General features: G+C 39.9%; 1 protein-coding gene across 3 annotated transcripts in view; it reads left to right on the plus strand.

The window, feature by feature from the left end:
• Window positions 1-23,345, plus strand: part of CCDC170 (coiled-coil domain containing 170) — a 97,726-nt gene that overhangs the window by 17,234 nt on the left and 57,147 nt on the right. For 2 of the 3 annotated variants that reach the window (XM_034991022.1, XM_034991024.1), the window contains exon 1: window positions 21,366-23,057. In XM_034991022.1, coding sequence (XP_034846913.1) covers window positions 22,869-23,057 — 189 coding nt within the window. In that variant the 5' untranslated portion in view covers window positions 21,366-22,868. Of the gene's footprint in view, window positions 1-2,912; window positions 3,028-21,365; window positions 23,058-23,345 lie in introns of those variants that run through there. The other variant, XM_034991023.1, reaches the window with a different exon arrangement.

The raw sequence follows: 23,345 nt of genomic DNA on the forward strand, positions 1-23,345 counted from the left end.
ACTTATTTGTCAGAAAGAGAGAGAGCGAGCATGGGGAGTTGTAGGCAGCGGGAAAAGCAGGTTCCCCACTGAGCAAGGAACCTGATGCAGGACTCAATCCCAGGACTCTGGGATCATGACCTGAGCCAAAGGCAGATGCTTAACCGACTGAGCCACCCAGGCGTCCCTCACCTATACTTCTTCTAAGGGGCCATGGTTTAGGGCTAGTCAGGTGTTATTATAAATAAGTAAGTAAGTGCAACTAGGTATTTTTATGTTTGATATACTACCTTAGAGATGTGAACAAAGGGGAATAAGCCTTTCCATTCTGTTGTTCATCTACTCCTCCAACCATTCATTTATTTAACAAATATTGAATGGATAGCCATTCAACAGAATTTATGGAGGTACTCATCATATCCTAGGAAAGCTACCTGGCACTAGGGATACAAATATAATTAATTTCTAGGTTTTGCCTTCAAACCCACAACCTTGTAGCCAAATCATTTATTCAGTTACTAATACTCAACATGTATTTCATAAGTGCCTACTCTGCCCAGCATTATTATAGACACGGGTGATGCAGTGCTGGGAAACAGACATGAGGTCTGCCCTGGTGGAGCTTATATTCAAGGCGTAGACCTAAAAACAAGTGTAGAAGGTAAGGGCTGTGCTCCCCCAAGTGGGCTGATGGCTACAGGGTTGCACAAAATTACTTATGAGAGGTTCATTAAGAATATATTTCAATTTTGGGGCACCTGGGAGGCTCAGTCGTTAAGCGTCTGCTTTCAGCTCAGGTCACTATCCCAGGGTCCTAGGATCGAGCCCCGCATTGGGCTCCCTGCTCAGGAAGAAGCCTGCTTCTCCCTCTCCGACTCCCCCTGCTTGTGTTCCCTCTCTTGCTGTCTCTCTCTGTCAAATAAATAAATAAAATCTTAAAAAAAAAAAGAATCTAAGTCTATTTAGGGCAACATGAATAGATCTTAAAAATATACTGTTTTTAAAATAAAGTAAACGAGGGCGCCTGGGTGGCTCAGATGGTTAAGCGTCTGCCTTTGGCTCAGGTCACGATCCCAGCGTCCTGGGATCGAGTCCCGCATCGGGCTCCCTGCTCCTTGGGAGCCTGCTTCTCCCTCTGCTTCTCTCTCTCTCTCTCATGAATAAATAAATAAAATCTTAAAAATAAAATAAAATAAAATAAAGTAAACGAGAACAAAGCTAACATACTATTTATGGTTAAGAATATATGTTAAAATAATATATCTTGGGCACCTGGGTGGCTCAGATGGTTAAGCGTCTGCCTTCAGCTCAGGTCATGATCCCAGGGTCCTGGGATCGAGTCCCGCATCGGGCTCCTGGCTCAGCAGGGAGTCTGCTTCTCCCTCTCTCTCTGCCTCTCCCACTGCTCATGCTCTCTCTCTCTCTGTATCTGTGTCTCAAATGAATAAATAAAAATCTTTAAAAAAAATAATATATCTTCTATAGGTATAAGTAAAAATGGAAAAAATATTTTTAAAGATTTATTTATTTGAGGGGGGAGAGAGAGAGGGAGTGGGGGTCGGGGGAGCAGAAGGAGAGGGAGAAGCAGACTCCCCACTGAGCTCCCCACTAGAGCTCAACACGGGGCTCTATCCCAAGGACCCTGAGATCATGATCTGAGCCAAAATCAAGAGTCAGACACTTAACGGACTGAGCTACCCAGGTGGCCCCCCAAAAATATTTTTTTAATGGTCTGATGGATGCTCACCAAACTTATCTAACAATTACCTCTGGAATGGAGGAAGAGGGTCCAGATTAGAGATCACAGGGAAAGGAAGTTGTAGCTCCATTTGTGATATTCCAATTTTTAAAAGAAAAGTGACTCTAATTTTAATATTAAGATTCATTTCTTAATTAAGTCAAAGACCACTGAAAGTATGCTTAAAGAGTCCGGTTTACTAGGTTCTCAATTTTCACATCCGAATCTTCAAACTTAAGAAACTGAATATTATGTTTGTGCATTCCTTCCTGGCTGCAGAGGCAACAGGAAACCCCAAACTTGAACCTCAGTGTGCAGAAAGAAGGGAGAGGCAGAAAGCAGAATCACTGAGTTCCCAGCAATACTTGGAATGCATTTGTTACGCAAGTACAACGTTTTGACTACATTTGGGACAGGAAGTTCATCATGAAAATAAGTGGAATATAAATAATATTATAGCCAGAATAGGAAGTGTCTTCAAGGATTAAAATGAGAATTCAGTGATTTCTAATGTTTTCATTAACTGTAAGACGATATCCAACCAACCAAGCACAAGCTGGAGGGAGAAAGTGACCTACATAGCTTGTGTGTTGCACTGGATCCCTGCTTTCTCTTCCAGGGTGGCCGGCCCTTAGCTCCGCCCAAAGAAAACTCAATAAAAATGCTGCAGCTTCATCACTTCTTGTGGCATTGTTCTGTGAGAAGGAAGCCATGAGGTCCAGCCTACATATTCTTGATAGCAACAAAGGCTCCACAGAGGCCTGCTTTGTAAAATAATAATAATAATAATAATAATAATAATAATAATAATAATAATAATAATAAGATAGCAGGGAAATGTTAGCAATATATAATCAATCCCTCCAGGTTTCAGTTTAGAAAGAAATCAAATCATGTGTCACCTTCCTGTAAGAATCCCTGCAAGGAGACAAAGTAAGCTCCACCATTAAGTTTTTTTTTTTTTTTAAGATTTTATTTATTTATTTGAGAGAGAGAATGAGAGAGAGAGCACATGAGAGGGGGGAGGGTCAGAGGGAGAAGCAGACTCCCTGCTGAGCAGGGAGCCCGATGCGGGACTCGATCCTGGGACTACAGGATCATGACCTGAGCCGAAGGCAGTCGCTTAACCAACTGAGCCACCCAGGTGCCCTACCATTAAGTTTTTAGAATTAATTTTTCTCTCTTTTGTGTCCAGGATAGATTGGATTAACGGCAGATTTCAAACCTTAAACCTCAGAGTTTAGCAGTTCTCGTGGCTTATCAAGAAGAGGATAAGGATGTCCTCGGCACGCTCGGTAGGACAGACAAAAGTGAGTAGACTCCCATTTTGGAAGCCCTTCTTTCTGAAACATAGAGCCCATAATCTCCTTTGTGACCAGAGCTCATCCGGCGTTCTCCCCAGCAGCTGCATCACATCTTCAGTGCACAGCAGGGGGCAGCTGGGCAAGGTGGAATAGGGATCAGAGCCAAGGAAGAAAATCACCTAGTGGACAGTGTATGCACCTTCCTAGCAATCCTGTCCCTCTTCTCATATTTGCAATTTAAAAGTCTTCCTAACCCATTTTTCCTCTAATTTTCTGCAGAACCTGACCAATCAAAACTCCCTCTGACCACAGTGTTGTCTTTCAGCTATTCTCCATAGCAACCAAGGCTTCTCCTTCACAGCTCTTAACACAATAGCAAGTAATAAATTACATGCATAATTAAGTATTTAATGCCTCCTTCCTGCAGAAGATTGTGATGTTCGCTAAGTTGTCCCTTGCACTACTAAGGACCTTACTGAAAATGCTCAGTAATTATTTGTAGAGTAAGTGAATGAATGGATCGATGGGTGACCCCTCTTTTTACCTATACCCTAGTCCTCCCATCTGATTCACCCTACAATCTCATCCTGTTCTCATCTGCTATACCAAATTCCATCAGCCCCTGCGGCTGATTGACTTCTGCTGAGCCCCCTGCCTCCGCAGTGGGCTGGTTTAGGAAGCCCACAGATTCTTCCACCCTGCCCCATTTCAGCCTGTCCCTCTCCAGTAGCATTAACAAACCAAAGTTGCCTTCCTTTTGACTGTGCGGGCGTTCTGAAACATACTCCCCAATAACCGAGTAACTTCTACACCATGGCAGGCTTACAAACTAAAAGCAAGTCGCCACCCTCCTGGTGTTTCCCATAATTTTTGCAGGTTACCAAAGGTCTAGATCTCAGAATAATTTCTAACCTCCCTCCCAAGTTTCAGATTTATTTCTCTTCCAGTGTCAAAAAGACAAAAGAAAGTAAATGCAGTAAAGAGATATTAAAAGAGGGAAAGCATGAGAGGATGGGAAAGAGTATCACGCACGTGCTCTTGGGGCTGTGCACTGGTATGAGGTAGCCCCACTGTTTGACTTGGCTCTTCCAAGTAGATCCTCAGGAGTCACACAATCCACTAGGACCACAAGGTAACGCAAACAAGTTGCTCGGTAACGACACAACTATTCGCTACAGGAAACCATGATAAATTTCAAGACCCACGAAGCAATTCAATGGCCTAACGTGAGCTCTTGTTCAGTAAAAGCACTTTTATTTTTTTTAATTTTTTAAATTTTATTATGTTATGTTAGTCACCATACATCATTAGTTTTTGATGTGATGATCCATGATCCATTGTTTTTGTATAACACCCAGTGCCCCATGCAGTACGTGCCCTCCTTAATACCCATCACCGGGCTAACCAATCCCCCCTCCCCCCTCCCCTCTAAAACCCTGTTTGTTTCTCAGAGTCCATAGTCTCTCATGGTTCATTTCTCCCTCCGATTCCCGCCCTCCACCCCACCCTTCATTCTCCTAATGTCCTCCGTGCTATTCCTTCTGTTCCACAAATAAGTGAAACCATATGATAATTGACTTTCTCTGCTTGACTTACTTCACTTAGCATAATCTCCTCCAGTCCCATCCATGTTGATGTAAAAGTTGGGTATTCATCCTTTCTGATGGCTGAGTAATATTCCACTGTATATATGGATCTTCTTTATCCATTCGTCTGTTGAAGGGCATCTCGGCTCTTTCCACAGTTTGGCTATTGCGGATGTTGCTACTATGAACATTGGGGTGCATGTGGCCCTTCTTTGCACTACATCTGTGTCTTTGGGGTAAATACCCAGTAGTGCAATTCCTGGGTCATAGGGTAGCTCTATTTTTAACTTTTTGAGGAACCTCCACACTGTTTTCCAAAGTGGCTATACCAGCTTGCATTCCCACCAACAGTGTAAGAGGTTCCCCTTTCTCCACAACCTCTCCAACATTTGTTGTTTCTTGCCCTGTCCATTTTTGCCATTGTAACTGGTGTAAGGTGGTATCTCAATGTGGTTTTGATTTGAATTTCCCTGATGACTAATGATGATGAACCTTTTTTCGTGTGTCTGTTAGCCATTTGTATGTCTTCTTCAGAGAAGTGTCTTTTCATGTCTTCTGCCCACTTTTTGACTTGATTATTTGTTTTTTGGGTGTTGAGTTTGAGAAGTTCTTTATAGATCTTGGATACCAGCCCTTTATCTGTAGTGTCCTTTGCAAATATCTTCTCCCATTCTGTGGGTTGCCTCTTTGTTTTGTTGACTGTTTCCTTTGCTGTGCAGAAGCTTTTTATCTTGATGAAGTCCCAAAAGTTCATTTTTGCTTTTGTTTCACTAGCTTTTGGAGATGTATCTTGAAAGAAGTTGCTGTGGCCAATGTCAAAGAGGTTACTGCCTATGTTCTCCTCTAGGATTTTGATGGATTCCTGTCTCACATTGAGGTCTTTCATCCATTTTGAGTTTATCTTTGTGTCCCCAAACCAGGCAGAAACCCTATCAAAAAGGAGAATTTCAGACCGATATCCCTGATGAATATGGATTCCAAAATCCTCAACAAAATCCTAGCTAATAGGATCCAACAATACATTAAAAGGATCATCCACCACAACCAAGTGGGATTAAGTTTAGAATATATGACAATTGAAGGTTTGTTAAGTTGGAGTTAGACTGATTCGCAAATCAATCAGTGTGATAGAACACATTAATAAGAGGAGAGAGAAGAACCATATGGTCCTCTCAATTGATGCAGAAAAAGCATTTGACAAAATACAGCATCCTTTCCTGATTAAAACTCTTCAGAGTATAGGGATAGAGGGAACATTCTTCAAGTTCATAAAATCCATCTATGAAAAACCCACAGTGAATATCATCCTCAGTGGGGAAAAGCTGAGAGCCTTTCCCTGAAGATCAGGAACACGTCAAGGATGCCCACTCTCACCACTGCTGTTCAACATAGTACTAGAAGTCCTAGCAACAGCAATCAGACAACAACAACAAAAAATAAAAGGTATTCAAATTGGCAAAGAAGAAGTCAAACTCTCTCTTTTTGCAGATGACATGATACTTTATGTGGAAAACCCAAAAGACTCCACCCCCAAATTACTAGAACTCATACAGCAATTCAGTAATGTGGCAGGATACAAAGTCAATGCACAGAAATCAGTGGCTTTCTTATACACTAACAACGCAACTATAGAAAGAGAAATTAGAGAAACGATTCCATTTACAATAGCACCAAAAACCATAAGATACCTCGGAATAAACCTAACCAAAGAGGTAAAGGATCTATACTCTAGGAACTACAGAACACTCATGAAAGAAATTGAAGAAGACACAAAAAGATGGAAAAATAGTCCATGCTCATGGATTGGAGAATAAACATTGTTAAAATGTCTATGCTACCCAGAGCAATCTATACCTTCAATGCCATCCCGATCAAAATTCCAATGACATTTTTCAAAGTGCTGGAACAAACAATCCTAAAATTTGTATGGAATCAGAAAAGACCCCGAATCGCCAAGGAAGTGTTGAAAAAGAAAAACAAAGCTGGAGGCATCATGTTGCCCGATTTCAAGCTGTATTACAAAGCAGTGATCACCAAGACAGCATGGTACTGGCACAAAAACAGACATACAGACCAATGGAACAGAATAGAGAACCCAGATAGGGACCCTCAACTCTATGGTCAAATAATCTTCGACAAAGCAGGAAAAAATATGCAATGGAAAAAAGACAGCCTCTTCAATAAATGGTGCTGGGAAAATTAAAAGCACTTTTATAGCAGAGTCTAAGCAATGGGGTCCAAGTAGACATCTCTCTGAGGTTCTGGCTTTTTAAGGATAATTTTGAAGTTGAGCATAGAATGCATGAATGCACATTCTTCAGCCGATCCTCTGAATACCATTTGACATCATTAATTTGGTTAATATTAGAAACATATTTCTGAACCTCTTGTCTGGGTATGAAGACTGCATTCCTCATCAGCTGGATCCAGCTTCCTGCTGAGACCAGTGAAGTATATCCTGTCACTTGAGGGTAGAGGGCTCATCTATCTAACTCCAACTTAACAAACCTTCAGCTGTCATATATTCTAAACTGATGTAATAATTGTAAGGCATTTCAGCATGAGGCTTGAAAATGGCCTTGCCAGAGCTTCATTCAAAAGTAAATGTAGGCTGATTCAGTTGCCTCCTGGCTATTCTCCCTTCCTCCCATTTTTGTACTGATCTAAGCTTTTCAGCACCGCAGAGTAGAAGTGATGACATGCAGACCTAACCAGGTCCCTCCCCTAGCGGACGAAGGCTGTCCTCTGTAGACAGGGTGAGGAATAGACAGATATCTTAAGTCAGCCGAATCACATTACCCATGTCTAATATCTAGCCACACCTTCAGTCACATGGAAAAATTAGGTTTGTCTAAGCTTGCCATGCATCTTTAAGCATAACTGTTTCTTGCCTGTGGTACCTGCTACCCTTCTTCCCAGGCTCCCTCTCTACTTGACCAGAGTTGGAATTAGCTTTTCTGCAGAGCTTTCATGGGACACCCAGGCAGAACTTTTTATTCCGATTACCACTCCTGTTCTCAATCCTCATCTTGTTTTATCTATTCTGGTTACTATTTCTCTGTGCAACCACGTTATTACCAGTCAGAAACGTTACTCATCTATTTTGGTACCTTTCTTTATAGTACTGTTCCTATATGTATATATTGTACAATAGAGCTTTAAAAAAATTATTATAGAAGCACAGTTGACATACAGGGTTAGAATAGTTTCAGGTGCACAACACAGTTATTCGACAATTCTGTACATTACTCAGTGCTCACCACAGTAAGTATAGTCACCATCTATCACATGCAATGTTATTACAATATTATTGACTCTATTCCCTATGCTATACTTTTCATCCCCATGACTTACTTATTTTATAACTGGATGTTTGTACTTCTTAATCCCCATCACCTATTTCATCCATCCCTCCACCCTCCTCCCCTCTGGCAACCATCAGTTTATTCTCTGTATTTAAGAATCTGTTTGTTTTTTGGTTGTTTGGTTGTTTGTTTTGTTTTTCAGATTCCACATATAAGTGAAATCATATGGTATTTGTCTATATCTGTCTGACTTATTTCACTGAGCATTATACCCTTTGGGTCCATCCATGTTGTTGCAAATGACAAGAATCTCATTCCTTTTTATGGCCAAATAATATTCCTTTACACACACACCCCCCCCACGTCGTCTTTATCCGTTCATCTGTTGATGGACATTTGGGTTGCTTTCATGTCTTGGCTATTGTAAATAAAGCTCTAATAAATACAGGGGTGTGTACATCTTTTAAAATTAGTGTTTTCATTTTCTTTGCAAGTTTTGAACCACCCTTGCATCCCAGGAATAAATCCCCACTTGATGGTAGTGAATGATTTTTTTTTAATGTATTGTTGGATTTGGTTTGCTAATATTTTGTTGAGGATTTTTTGCATTTATGTTCATCAGAGATGTTGGCCTATATTTTATGTTCTCTTTCTCTCTCTCCTTTTAGTGTATTTATCTGGTTTTGGTATCAGGGTAATGCTGGCCTCAGAGAATGAATTTGGAAGTTTTCCTTCCTCTTCTATTTTTTTTGGAATAGTTTGAGAAGAACAGATATTAGCTCTTCTTTAAATGTTTGGTAGAATTCACCTGTGAAGCCATCTGGTCCTGGACTTTTGTTTGTTGGGAGGTTTTTTTTTTTTTTAAATATTATTTATTTATTTATTTATTTATTTGAGAGACAGAGACAGAGATAGCAAGAGAGAGGGCAGGAGCAGGGAGAAGAGGGAGAAGCAGACTTCCCACCCAGCAGGGAGCCCAATGTGGACCTTGATCCCAGGACCCTGAGATCATTACCTGAGCCAAAGGCAGACACTTAATCGACTGAGCCACTCAGGTGCCCCTGTTGGGAGTTTTTTGATTACTGACTCAATTTCTTTGCTGGTAATTGGTCTGTTCAAATTTCTTATTTCTTCCTGATTCAATTTTGGGAGGTTATATGTTTTTAAGAATTTATCCATTTCCTGTAGATCATCCAATTTATTGGCACATCATTTTTCATAATATTCTCTTATAATCTTTTGTATTTCTGTGGTGTTGGTTATTTCTTCTCTTTCATTTCTGATTTTGTTTATTTGAGTCCTGACTCTCTCTCTCTCTCTCTCTCTCTCTCTCTTTTTAATGAGTCTGGCTAAAGTTTTATCAATTTAGTTGGTCTTTTCAAAGAACCAGCTCCCAGTTTCATTGATTTGTTCTATTTTTTTTTTTTAGTTTCTATTTTGTTTATTTCTGCTCTAATCTTATTATTTCCTTCCTTCTACTGGTTTTGTTTGTTCTTTTTCTAGCTCCTTTAGGTGTAAGGTTACATTGTTCATTTGAGATTGTTTTTTTTGTTTGTTTCTTGAGGCAGGCCTGTATTGCTATAAATTTCCCTCCTAGAACAGCTTTTACTGCACCTCAGAGGTTTTGGACTGTTGTGTTTTCATTTTCATTTGTCTTTATGTATTCTTTTATTTCCTCTTTGATTTCTTTGTTGACCCATTCATTGTTTAGAAGTATGTTACTTAACCTCCATGTATTTGTGTTCTTTCCAGATTTTTTCTTGTGGTTGATTTCTAGTTTCATAGCATTGTGGTCAGAAAAGATGCATGGCATGACTTCAGTTTTTTTGAATTTGTTGAGACTTGTTTTGTGGCCTAATATATGATCTATTCTGGAGAATGTTCCATGTGCACTTGAAAAGTATATGCTGTTTTGGGATGGAATGTTCTGAATATTAGATCCATCTGGTGCAATGTGTCATTCAAAACCACTGTTTCTTTGTTGATTTTCTGTTTGGATGATCTATCCATTGTTGGAAGTGGAGTGTTAAAGTCCTTTATGATTATTGCATTACTATAGATTACTTCCATTATATTTGTTATTAGCTGCTTTATGTATTTGGGTGCTCCCATGTTGGATGCATAAATATTTACAATTGATACATCTTTTTGTTGGATTGTTCTCCTTATGATTATATAGTGCCCTTCTTTGTCTCTTGTTACAGTCTTTGTTTTAAAGTCTATTTTGTCCAATGTAATTACTGCTACCCCGGCTTTCTTTTTGCTTCCATTTCATGATAAGTGCTTTTCCATCCCTTCACTTTCAATCTGCATGTGTCTTTAGGTCTGAAATGAGTCTCTTGTAGGCAGTATATAGATGGGTCTTGCTTTTTTTTTTTTTTTAAAGATTTTATTTATTCATTTGAGACACAGAGAGAGAGAGAGAGAGAGCATGAGCAGTGGGAGGGGCAGAGGGAGAGGGAGAAGCAGACTCCCCGCTGAGCCAGGAGCCCGATGTGGGGCTCGATCCCAGGACCCTGGGATCATGACCTGAGCCAAAGGCAGATGCCCAACCATCTGAGCCACCCAGGCACCCCTGGTCTTGGCTTTTTTAAATCTATTCCATCACCCTATGTCTTTTGATTGGAGTGTTCAGTCCATTTACATTCAAAGTAATTATTGATAAGTATGTACTTATTGTCATTTTGTTACTTGTTTTATGGTCATTTTGTAGTTCTTCTTTGTTCCTTTCTTCTCTTGCTCTCTTCTGTCAAGGTTTGCTGGCTTTCTTTAGTGATATAGTTGGATTCCTTTCTCTTTATTTTTTGCATATCTATTACTGGTCTTTGATTTGTGGTTACCATTAAGTTTATATATGATGTCTTATGCATATACCAGTTAAGTTAATGGTCGCTTAAGTTTGAATCCATTCTTCACCCCTCTTCCCCCACATTTTAGTATAGGATGTCATACTTTACATCTTTTAATTTTGTGAATTCCTTGACTGATTTTTATAGATATACTTATTTTTACTGCTTTTGTGTTTCCTATTTTCTTACTCCTGCTTATGGTCTTTCCTTTCCACTCAAAGAGTCCCCTTTAACATTTCTAGATTATGAACTCCTTTAACTTTTGTTTGTCTGGGAAACTCTTTATCTCTCTTTCTATTCTGAGTGATATCCTTTGTTCGATAGAGTATTCTTGGCTGCAGGTTTTTGTCTTTCAGCACTTTGAATATATCATGTCACTCTCTTCTGGCCTGCAAATTTTCTGCTGAAAAATCACCTAATAGCCTTATGGGGTTTCCTTTGTATGTAATTGGTTTCTTTTCTCTTTTCGCTTTAAAATTCTCTCTTATAACTACACTTTGCCATTTTAATTATTATGTGTCTTGGTGTGGACCTCTTTTGGTTGATTTTGTTGGGGGTTCTCTGTGCCTCCTAGATCTGTATTTCTATTTCCTTCCCTAGATTTTGGAAGTTTTCAGCTATTATTTCTTCAAATATTTTTTTTGCCCCCTTTTCTCTCTCTTCTCCTTGTGAAATCCCTATAATGTGAATGTTATTACACTTGATGGTATCACTGAGTTCCTTAAGTCTCTTTTCATTTATTATTATTTTTTCTCTCTCCTGTTCAGCTTGATTTCTTTTCATTACTCTGTCCTCCATGTCACCAATTCATTCTTTTACTTTCTGTAGTCTACTATTTATTCCATCTAGTGTATTTTTAATTTTAGATATTGAGTTCTTCATCTCTGATTGGTTCTTTTTGATGTTTTTTATCTCTTTGTTAAGGTCTCTCTGAGGTCTTTCACTCTTTTCTCAAGTCCAGTGAATATCTTTATGACCATTAAATTCTCTATCAGGCATATTACTTACCTCTGTTTTGTTTAGGTTTCTTGCTGTGATTTTTGTCCTAATCTTTCATTTGGGACATATTCCTCTGTCTCCTCATTTTATCTAACACTCTGTGTCTGTTTCTGTGTTACCAAAATCAGCTGTGTCTTCTGCTAATGAAAATAATGGCCTTATAAAGATGTCTTGTAGTGTCCTGCACTTCAGTGTCCCCTGTTCACCAACACCTGGCACTTCAGGGGTGTCTCCTGTGTGTGTTGTGTGCACCCTGCTGTTGTGGCTGAGGCCCCATTTGCCATTAGTCCCGTCATCTGCAGTGGCTCCCTTTGCCTGTTGTGGGCAGTGTTTGGTTTCTGTGGTGTTAGTGGGCCAGTCTGAGGCCACGTTGGGCTTAAGGTGAGTCAGATCAGGCGTTTACCAGAGATACAGTAGCACTGAACTTCAGGAGAATGTGGAGGGGGGGTGAGGCGCACAGTGCCAGCAAGGTCTGCACTGGTGGGAGGGGACCTGTAGCTGGGTTGGATCTGCAGAAGAGTGTGGTGGCTGGCTGTGTGGTGTTAGCAAGGTTTACACTGGCCTGGCTCCACAGGAAGACGTGTGGATAGGGCACACTGTTAGCAGGTTAGGTATCGAATGTTGGCTCAGGGCTGATGCCCACAGGTGTTCGTGTGCTTATGGTGAGGAGGAGGGGAGGGAAATGGTGCCACCAGCTCTTGTGTTCTGGAGAAGTTGCCCAATAATCCCTGCCCCACTAACCCATACTCTGAGATTAGTAAACAAATGTCCGTTCCATATACCCCAGGCGTTTTTCAAACTCCTGCTTCCATGCTATATCTCCATGGGGTTATTTGTTGCTCTATCTCTTTAAGTGCAGGGGCTCAGTTTCCTCTTGTGCTCCTGGCTCTCCCGCAAACCTGCTATTTTTGAAGTTCCAAGTTTTAAACCTCCCTGATTGTAAGAAATCATAGAATTTGGTCCCTCTGGTTTTCAAAGCCAAATGTTATGGGGATTCGTCTTCCCTGTTCAGGCTCCCTCTTGTGAAAGTCTATTTCTCTTCCCTCTCTGCACCTGTGGTGTTTCCGATCCCCCCCCCCCCCCCCGCCTTCTGGGGACAGTTCTGCAGGTCTGTTTCCTCCTGACTTTGTCTCTGCCCTTCCTACCCTCTTCTATGAGGCCACTTCTCTACATTTAACTGTGGAGAATCTGTTTGGCCAGTCTTTGGGTCATTTTCTGGGTTATTTACACTGATGTGGCTGTTACCTAGTTGTATCTATGGATGAGGTGAGTTTAGGGTCCTCCTACGCTTCCATCCTCCTTAGAAGGTTTTTAAATGAATAACAGTGACATCCAAGAGGCAAGAAATTGGAAAATAATATGAAAATAATAGATCAGCTTTTCCACAAAACTTGATTTTGTGTAGAAATGTCTTCTAAAAATTTTCCCACAACTGCTAAGATTTATTTCCTGGATTCTGCACACATCACACTATGCCCTGCAGGCACTAGTGAGCCCCAGAAACCAAATCCACATATACAAAGAAACAAAAGTAAGAGGACCAGAAAAGTCCCTCAAATTAGGGATAAGAACTGATGAGTGGTCCAAAATTGACTAGAGCACTGATTATGTTGGAGAAATACAATTTGCAAGACTTCATTTATGCACTGTAAATTAGGGAAGAAACTTTACTTGGTGAGAAGAAGTTGGAGAGAGGGGAGGGGTCATAGAAGGGATTGCTCACTGGGACAGCACTGGAAGCTTGAAGAAGGGGGAGGGAGAGAGGGAGAGGCTACAAGAAGCACTCCATACTGGGAGAGCCTTGGTCACACACTTGTGTCCTGCAGTGTGGAATAATGCTGGAACAAAGAGAAGATTGGTTATAGCATAGGGAAATAGGAGTGGATTAGGAGGTTTTGTGTGTCACAGGCAGACAGTGATCTTCTTCTCATTTTTTTGTCCATGGGATAATAAGACAACTAAATATCATAGTAGCAAGACTGGCCCAAGACATTGTCCCCAGGTCAGGTAATTGGGCACATTGTGTACTAAATTATGAATAAATTTATGTCTCCTCTATGCCATTGAGCTTTGAAACTGTCCTTTATTCTGAACATACTATGAGCCACCCTGTGAGTCAATTTCAGTCATTATCATAATACTATCAGTAGCAGAATCAAATAATATGTAGTTGGTTTCTAAAATTAATATGAAATTGCTTCATGGTTTAACTGAGAGATACCTAATAACTTAGATTATCCTCACATGAGGACAAATGGATGAATTTTTAATCTTGCCATTTTGAATAGGGTAAAATTAGTTTTTTTAGAAGTGAAGATTATTTAATACTTGTAGAAAAAGTTGAAGAATTTTCAAAAAACTTTGCTAACTATACAAAGGCTTAATTAAGAGAGTAACCCCCCTGAAATGTCTGCTGTCACGTGTATTGAGTTCTCTTTGCTGTCTAGAGTTGCTTCTTTGTGCTCGTGTTCCTCATAAAGACACTTCCTCGTAGGGTTTATTGAGTTTTGTCTATCCTTGTCCTTGTTCTTTTTTTTTTTTTCCTGAATTTAAGGGGGAGACATTGATTCTGATTATGAAAGTAATACATGGTCATTGTAAAGGATTTGGAAAATATAGAAATATAGAATAAAGAGGAAAATAAAATCTAGTTCAATAACTAAAAGATAACTACAGTTAACATTTTCTTTCCAATATTTTTCTTTTCTTTAAATTGTATTTAATTATACAAGTAATGCATAAATATATCCTTCTTGAAAAAATTAAACCATTGCCTTCTCCCCACCTGCAGCTCCAATTCTAGTGTCACCCCCCAGAGGTAAGAACTGTTATTGAGGTGATGTGTGTGCTCTCAGACCTTTTCTTTTTTTTCTCTCTCTCTATATATATTTATAGAAAATAAATAGTATATTAACCCCTTTTTATGTTTTATGACAAAGAGTATCAAACCATGGATCTACACTTTCTTAGTTTTGTTCAGTGATATATCTTGGAGATATCATTATGTTCCAACATACAGATCTAGCTTATACTATGTGTTGCATAGTATTCCATAGTATGGAAGTGCCTTGTTTTAGTAATTGCCCTGTCAGTGGAAATTTATATGGTTTTAGCCCTCCTCCCTTTCCTCTTTTGCTGTTACAAATAATGTTATAATGAATATCCTTATACATATTTTTATGCACATGTATGAGTATTTTTCATGGGGAGTTAATTGGAGAGTAGAGCTGCTCAGTCGGATGATATTTACATTTAGTCAATATAATACATAGATTTTATTTTATTTTAAACTCTGTTTCTTCTGTTTGAGAGAGAGAGAGCACGCACGTGTGTGCATGAGGGGTGGGAGGGATCGAGGGAGAAAGAGGGAGAGAATCTCAAGAAGGCTCCCCTCTCAGTTTGGAGCCCAACACAGGGCTCAATCCCATGACCCCAAGATCACGACCTGAACTGAAATCAAGAGTCGGACGCTTAACTGTCTGAGCCACCCAGATGCCTCAATACATTGATTTTAATATAGTCAAGACAGTAGAGCATCCAAAGGGCTTAACCATTTCATATTCCTGGCAGCTACATATGAAGATAACCCTTTCCTTATACTTTGCTAACACTTGTTATTATCAAACCTTTTATTTTTTCCAAACTGATGTACCAAAAATGGTGTGGCTTTCTTTTAATTCTTATTCACCTGATTATTAGAGTGGTTGGAGGATCTTTTTATGTATTTTTCAGCCATTCGTATTTCTCTTAATGAGAATTCTCTATTTATATGTATACTCATTTTATTGGGTTATGATTTTCTTATTAATTTGTAGGTGTTCAAAATATTCTAGGTTTTAGCTCTGTACTCAGTGGGGAGTCTGCTTGAGATTCTCTCTCTCTCTCTCTCCCTTTGCCCCTCCTCCCCTCAAATCATAAATAAATAAATCTTGAAAAAATATTCTATGTTTTAATCCTTCATCTGATACATACAAAACAATTTCAGTCTGTCATTTAGTGATCTATATCTATGCATTTTTGTATGTGACTGGGATGAAACTGTATGTGCAATTTTACATTTTGTCTTTTTTCACTAAAATTATATTGCATTTTCCCCTATCATTAAGGATTCTCCAACAATATGATTTTTAATGACTGAATATAATTTTATTGTGTGAATGTAACATTTTGTGTATTTTTCTTTTTTTCTTCAAGCACAATTAGAGCTCAACATGCTTCTCTTGAGCTGTAACTGTGTCTGTAATTTTGCAATTGAATATATTTGGAAAATTTTGCTAATGATTGCCTTCTGAATATCTTTGTATTTAATCTTTGGTGTATTTCCATTTCTTTAGATAAGATTATAAGAAGGAAACTCATTGGGGCAAATAGTATTAATTTAAATTTCATTGATACATACTGTGAAATTTTTTTCTGGAAATTTTGTACCAGCTTATCTTTCTATGAGTAGTATGTCAGCATGTCTTTCTCACAGAACTACCTCTCTCTCTCTTTTTTTAGAACTGTCTCTTAATTATTAAGTATATTAAGTATATTTAAAATATCAATTTTAAAGATCAGGAATAATACCTCACTGATAGTATAATTTGTATTTAATTGATGACCAGTGAAGAAGGGTACTTCTCATTTATTAGCCATTTATAGTTCTTCTGATAATTGTTAGTTCTTTTATGTAATTTTTCTCTAGGGTATTTGTTTTCTTATTGGTTTGAGTAGGTTCTTTGCATATTACGGTTTTGACTATATTACTTTTGTAAATATTTTTACAGTTCTTCACTTTAAATTCTGTTTATATATTTTTAGTGTATAGAAGTTTTAAAATTTTGTTGTCATATGTGAGTTTTGTCTTGATGTTCTTTCATTGCTTCTATGCTTAGAAAATCCTTTTCAAGATAAGATACATATAAATTGATAGTACTTTTTATGATTGCATTTTTAATATTCAGTGCTTTAAGTCTATCTTAAATTTACTTTGGCTTATAATGTGTAATACAGCTCTAAAATTTCATTTTTTTTCTTTAGTAATTAGCTTCACTATTTATTGACCAATATTTTCTCCCCCACTATTTATAGCATAACCTCTTTCTTCATACACTAAATTCTTCTGAGCACTGGAGACTAAAAACTGTTCCTGGGGTTTCTATTGGTCTTTCTGTTGATTTCCTGCTGAGTATCACATTGTTTTAATTAGATTTTTTTTTTCAAAATCAAAATTTTTAAAAGGACATTTTTTTTTTTAAATGCCTCAATGCCACCAAAGGGCCATTTAGCTAAAAAAAAAAAATCTAACTAGGTACTTCTAGTTTAAAAATGGTGACATACAGATAGCATTTCTCCCTTCTACTCCTGGAAATTAGCCTCAGGCAACAAAGACCATGAGAAACAATTTCCATTGTTGGCCCATCCAGGAGATGGCTGAAATCTTGTAACACAAAGTAGGCGGCAAGCTTTTCCCGAGCAGCAGAGGTTGAGGGGAGGTGCATGCGGGAGGCACCCCGGCTGCAGAGGGTAGGAAGGGCTGGGAAAGCTTATTTTGCAAAGATGAGTGGCCAACTCAGAGGAGTCAAGCCAATATCTCTTGTTGCAAGAGAGGATGGAGGTGTGTGGACTGCCAGTGGGAGCTTCTCTGCATCTACCTGACTTCCAAAAAGTAGGAGAGGGAGAGCCAAGTAAAAATCATGCCATGAGCCAGATTTCTAGGAAGCTGTGGAGCAGGGCGCTCGTGGAAAGTCTGCATTGTGATAAACCCTCTCCATGGGCTGGAATGAAAGATAAGTCAAATGAAGTTGTATATAAATCCTGAGTCTTAGGGAAACTCCTGCTTGGCTGGAGCCTGAGTGACTTTACCTTCCCATCCGTGTGTGCACCTCTTCCACAGCTGGCCCAGCGAGCACTCACCTTCTAATGAGCAATCAAAGAGGAAACAACACAGGAAAACTTGTGACCAAACATTCATCGTGAATAAAACAATTGAATAAAGCCAACATGTGCCTGAAGTGTATTTGGAAAGCAGTGATACAGGACTTCAAGAAAGATACAGCGAGGTGAGGAGAGGAGATGAAATGTGACCTGGCGGGGTTCAGGAGAGAAAAGACAAAAAAAGTGAAGCCATTGCAGAAATAAAGGCAAGACCTAATGGGACACAGGGAGGCAGGCGAGCATAGAGAAGAAATAGGAAGAATAAGGGAGATGGAATGGAAATAAAGAATTAAAAAAGAACAGGGAGGAGGTGAATAAAATGGAATACATAGAGAAGAGATTGAGCACGTGCATTATGAGAATCCCCTGAAGCAAAGACTAGCCAGCTTAAGAGAGGAAGAAGGGAGAGGTAGCATAAGCATTTTGGTTTCTTCCATCTAGTAACTTTGGGGCTACACTGGCAAGTATTTAGAATGAGAATATAAAGATCAAAAATTCGAAGTTGTAGGAGAGGGGACGAGAGGAGCAAGGAAGGGAAGGTAGGCTATTGTAGTGAATTAGTGGATGTTGTCTAAAAAGTATTATTTAAAGTTATGGTTAAACTTCAGACTAGAATAAAAATACAAACCTTCCCAATGGTCCGACCAAAGAAAGCAAAGCAAACAGATGTGTGGTGAAAGATTTTGGAAGAGCGATCAAAACAAGAAGCATAACATAAAATAATGCAGCAGAGCTAAGACCAAGTTTATCTGTCACGTGAACAGGTGTAAACGTCATGGAGACATCCAGGACAGGAAAAAGAATTTTAAGATTGATCGCAAAGCCAAACCCAGCTGTATTACATAGGAGACGTCAAAAACAAAGTGATCCAGGAGGGATGAACATAAAAATATGGAACAGAGGTATAGGTAGTCAGATTCAAACAAAGAAAAATCAGGGATCGTGGTCTCAATATGAAAAAAGACTAGATTCAGAGCAGAAAGGAATAAGTGAGCATGTTATGATGCTGCATGGTACAACCCACCGCGAAGATAAAGTTCTGAATCTTTTCACCAAGTCGAACAGCACCAGCCCTCCCAAAGCAAGAAAACAAGTGGTACCAGGTGATAGAGATTTACAGTAGTGATGGGAGGTTAAACTCACCTCTCAGCTCATGACAGAGTAAAGGACAGAAATGAGGCTGGGCTAGAAGTGCCCAGTTAAAATAATGAGTAAGGTACATCTAAGATAGATGTTGGACTCCAAGCCCTGAAGACAGAGAATGCACCTTCTTTTCAGGTGCCCGAAAGACCTTCATGAAACTGAGCATTCACAAAAACCTCAATAAATTCCCTGAAGTAGAAATAACATAGACAAGGATGATGGGGGAAAATAGGTAATGGCCGGTAGAGCAAAGGGACCGCCCCGCCTGAATAGATCCAATTCTGAGTGGAAACTGGTCCACCACACTGCAGTACACCCGTGAGTGTCAGCCCTGAATGCAGACAGTGTGCTCTGAGCACGGAGTAATGAAGTAGAAATCCATGACAAGCCCAGAAAATAAAGAGCCGCAACAACAACACAGCTCTGAACTCAGGTGAAAGAAGAATTCCAAACCAAACCGGAGATATCTAGGAGATAGTACAAACACTTCATAAGGATCTGTCAGGTGGTTGAAGGGCTGAGATGGAAGAGCTTAGTCATAAAGAAATACATTCATGTATTCTTCTTTCAGCTTTTGGATTGTCTTTCCTTGTCCCTGTAACCCTCTCCTGCTACTGCCATTCATTTCTTCTCAGTTAGGCGACCTCCGAATGTCTTGAAGGAATGGATTTCTGTGGCACATTCCAGAGCCATCTCAGCACAGAAGTGTCTCTAGTGCTCAGTCAGGGTTCTCTCTATATAATTTTTTTCTCTTACTATATTGTCTATAGAAAGAGATTTATGATAAGGAATTGGTTTGTGCATAATGGAGGCTGAAGATCCCAAGATCTGTAACCAGCAAGCTGGGCACCCAGGAGAGCTGATGGAGTAAGTTCCAGTCTGAGTCTGAGTCCAAAGGCAGAGGAAGACCGACGTCCCAGCTTGAAGATGGTCTGAGAGCAAATTCTTCCTTATTCAGCCTTTTTGTTCTATTCAGACCTTCAGTGGATTGGATGAGACCCACCCACACTGGGGAGGGCAATCTGCTTTACTCAGCCTACCAGCTCAAATACTAAACTCACCAGGAACGGTTTCACAAACACAACCAGAATAGTGTTCAACCAAATATTTAGACACCCTGTGACCCAGTCAAGTTGACACATAAAATTAATCATCACAGCTACTAAGAGACATAGAAGAATTCCTGGACAAATGGAAAAAAAAAAGTGATTTTCATTGGAAGCTTCGGTATTTAAAAGATGTCAGTTCTCCTTAAGTTTATTTATAAAACTGACACGATCCCAATGAAAATACAAACAGGATTTTTGGGAATTTGGTAAGCGGATTCTAAATTTCATATGGCAGAATGCACAAGTTAGAATAGCCCTACCTGGCACTACCATATGTGAATGAGCTCAGAGCTGCCTTTTATTTTTTTATTTTTTATTTTTTTTTAAAGATTTTATTTATTTATTTGACAGAGAGAGCGAGAGAGCACAAGCAGGGGGAGCAGTAGAAGGAGAGGGAGAAGCAGGCTTCCCGCTGATCAAGAAGCCCGATGTGGGACTCGATCCCAGGACTCTGAGATCATGCACTGAGCCGAAAGCATACGCTTAACCATCTGAGCCACCCAGGCACCCCTCAGAGCTGCCTTTTAAGCTACTGTTCTTAAGTTGTTCTTGTCCCTCAGCCTCCCTGCCTTTGCTCAGATCTTTGACCGCACAGTGTGTTCCTGCCACAGGACCCTTGCTCAGACTTTTGGCTATTTGAATGATGTGTGTTGCCCCTGCTTCATTACCTCTTGCCTATTTAATACCTACTCAGTCATCACTTCTTTAGGGAAATCTTTCCTTCTCATGTCTCTGATGGTAAGTCACTTTCCTTTGTTTTTTCTTTTTTTTTCTTTCTTGTATGCATTTCAGTTTGTAATTATGTAATCATTAGTGTGGTTGTCTGATAAATGTTCTTTTTCTTAGTAGGGTGTAACCTCAGTGCCTGACCTTGAGTAAGTTTTCAGTAAATATTTTTGATGAATAATCTCCAGGCTGCTGGACTTTGAAGGGTGATTTAGACTCAGCAACTGTCTTCTAAACTCAGTAATCAGGAGTCTGCCTAATGTGGGCCCTGTCCTGGTATGCATTGTGATGAGATCTTAACGTGTCGTTTCTTTCACCCGTGCACATCTGAAGATGTAAATGATTTTTGGTATTGTTCTGCTTTAGATTGTAATCTCCTAAAATGAAGGGCCATATCTGAACTGTCTCGTGTGGCTTTTAATATTATGTCCAGTGGACACTGCTTTTTCATAAGAAGGAGATATAACATTATGGAATGATTACATCATTTCCTGAAAAAGGATGCTAGTCATTGAAAGAAATAATCATAGCTATTGAAGAACTTATTTTCCTAATGAATTTTATAAAATGATGTGCCATACAGGAGTGCCTGGGAGGCTCAGTGTGTTAAGGTTCTGACTCTTGATTGCAGCTGAAGTCATGATCTCAAGGTTGTGAGATTGAGCCTTGAGTTGGGCTCTTTGCTCAGTGTGGAGTCTACTTGAGGTTCTCTCCCTCTCCCTCTGTCCCTCCCCCCGCTTGCACTCTCTCTCTCTTAAATAAATAAATACACAAAATAAATAAAATGATGTGCCATACACACTCTACTTCATACCTCTCATAAGTGACCAAAGTCCTTATGTGGCCTGTTTTAGGAAATCTTGCTGTGGTGGTTAGGGTGGGGAAGTCACTTCTGAATATAAAGTGAGGCTGAACAGGATGTGGTTCTCTTATTAGATGTAGCTAAACGTTTTATGCTTTCTCCCCAGGAGTACATACCTACCATCTTCTTGGATATGTTGTGATTGGCAAACATGGGCTGTTGCTAGGTGCAGTGAAGGTTTTGCTTGGCATTTTGTGCATCAAAACGCACTAGTCATGACAACGCTTGTTATAAAGTTAAGGGCTCTGAGATGACTTTTGCATTCATGAGCATTTTCCAAACAGTAGTCTTTGGCAGTTCAGTAGCTGGGCAGCCATAAACCAGTTTTACTAGTATGTCCCCTGAGGCCTCATAGATAATTCCAGGAAACCCTCCTTTATGTGACCTCTTTCATATTCCTTCAGAAATGAATGGCTTTCCTGTGTGTCTTTCACAAAGAGCACAGGCCTTGGAGACTTCACAGATCCCTACCTCTGTGAAGTAGGTATCTGTCCAAGCTCAGGAATAATTCTCGAAAGAAGCTGGTCTCATGGCATAAGTAACAGAACCAGAGGTTACAGACTATGACCCACAGGCCAAACCCATCAAATCTGCTCTGCAGATGTGTTTATTTGGATCATAGTGTTTCTTTTTTTAAACATTGAAATTAGTTGCCAAGCTGAAAAAACTGGGAGTTTTTACTTCAGAAAGTCTGCATATATGACTTGTCTTGAAAAATTGGAAAAACTTGGCCACGCGGAGATCCACAGTTCTGCACTGGCTGCCATCCGTGGAACTGAGAGCTGTTGCCTGGCGGATGGGGGGAAGACTCCTCGGGTACCACCCCACTATCGTGGTCTCCTGCATTCATCTGAGTCACCTTCATGAGTCATGACCCCAAGATAGGCTATGAGATTGAGAATAAATGGTATAGTGAATAATTAGGAAGGAGGCAGCCTTTTGCCTTTAACTCACACAATCTCTTTGGTAAACAAATGATGCCCTTTATTCAAAATATGAGGTGGGTTGATCATTTTTGTAGTCTGGAAACAGAAGGACAATGAAAACTGCCTCTTTGCTGTGGACCTTGTCACATTGCATCTCTTCTGACAGTTTTGTGGGGACTCTTATCGGTTCTGGTCAGAGGTCAAGTAGCATTTGAGTTGGGTGGAAGGAAGCTCTCTAAAGTGGCAAAGGCCAATCCTTAAATGCCATCTTGGGAGAACACATCATTTGTTCCTGGGCTGCCTCCCGCCTCCCTCAGAGTTTTGAGAGTGAGATGATCTGGACGAGACACTGCCTGGGCAGCATTTTCGAGACATTTGGACTACAAAGAATGCTCTGTGTTTAATCTTGCTCTGCACAGCTGCATGGAAAAAGATTGTTTAAAACTCTTCTTTATATTTTGTCTTTTGGGGGAACCCTGTCAGGAAATTTATGGCCGTCCCTTGGAAGTCCCAGTCACCCGGGAACAACTAAACCACTATCGGAATGTGGCCGAAAACGCTCGAAGTGAACTGGCGGCAACTTTGGTCAAATTTGAATGTGCTCAGTCTGAGGTAAGACTGCGTCTTTGCGACTTCAAAATGGGCCATTTTAGCTTCTTCTAGAGTGAAGCAGAGCGTAGAGGTGATTAGAAATAGGACGGGAGGGCACAGCTTTACACCTTTTGGCAAAGGTGATACGCCTCTGGTTCATCTACTCCCCTTGTCGTAGAGAATTCTTGAAAGGTTGTGCATTTGCCGTGGTTCAAAGCAAGGTGACGTTGGCTGGTTCCCAGATGTCTGAGGAGCTTCACAGCCTTGACAGACCTGGAGGCACCTGATGACTTTGGTTGAAGCTGCCTT

The sequence above is a fragment of the Mirounga leonina genome, unplaced genomic scaffold (assembly GCF_011800145.1).
Source record: "Mirounga leonina isolate KUSES-001 unplaced genomic scaffold, KU_Mleo_1.0 Mir_53, whole genome shotgun sequence".
Classification (NCBI taxonomy): domain Eukaryota; kingdom Metazoa; phylum Chordata; class Mammalia; order Carnivora; family Phocidae; genus Mirounga; species Mirounga leonina.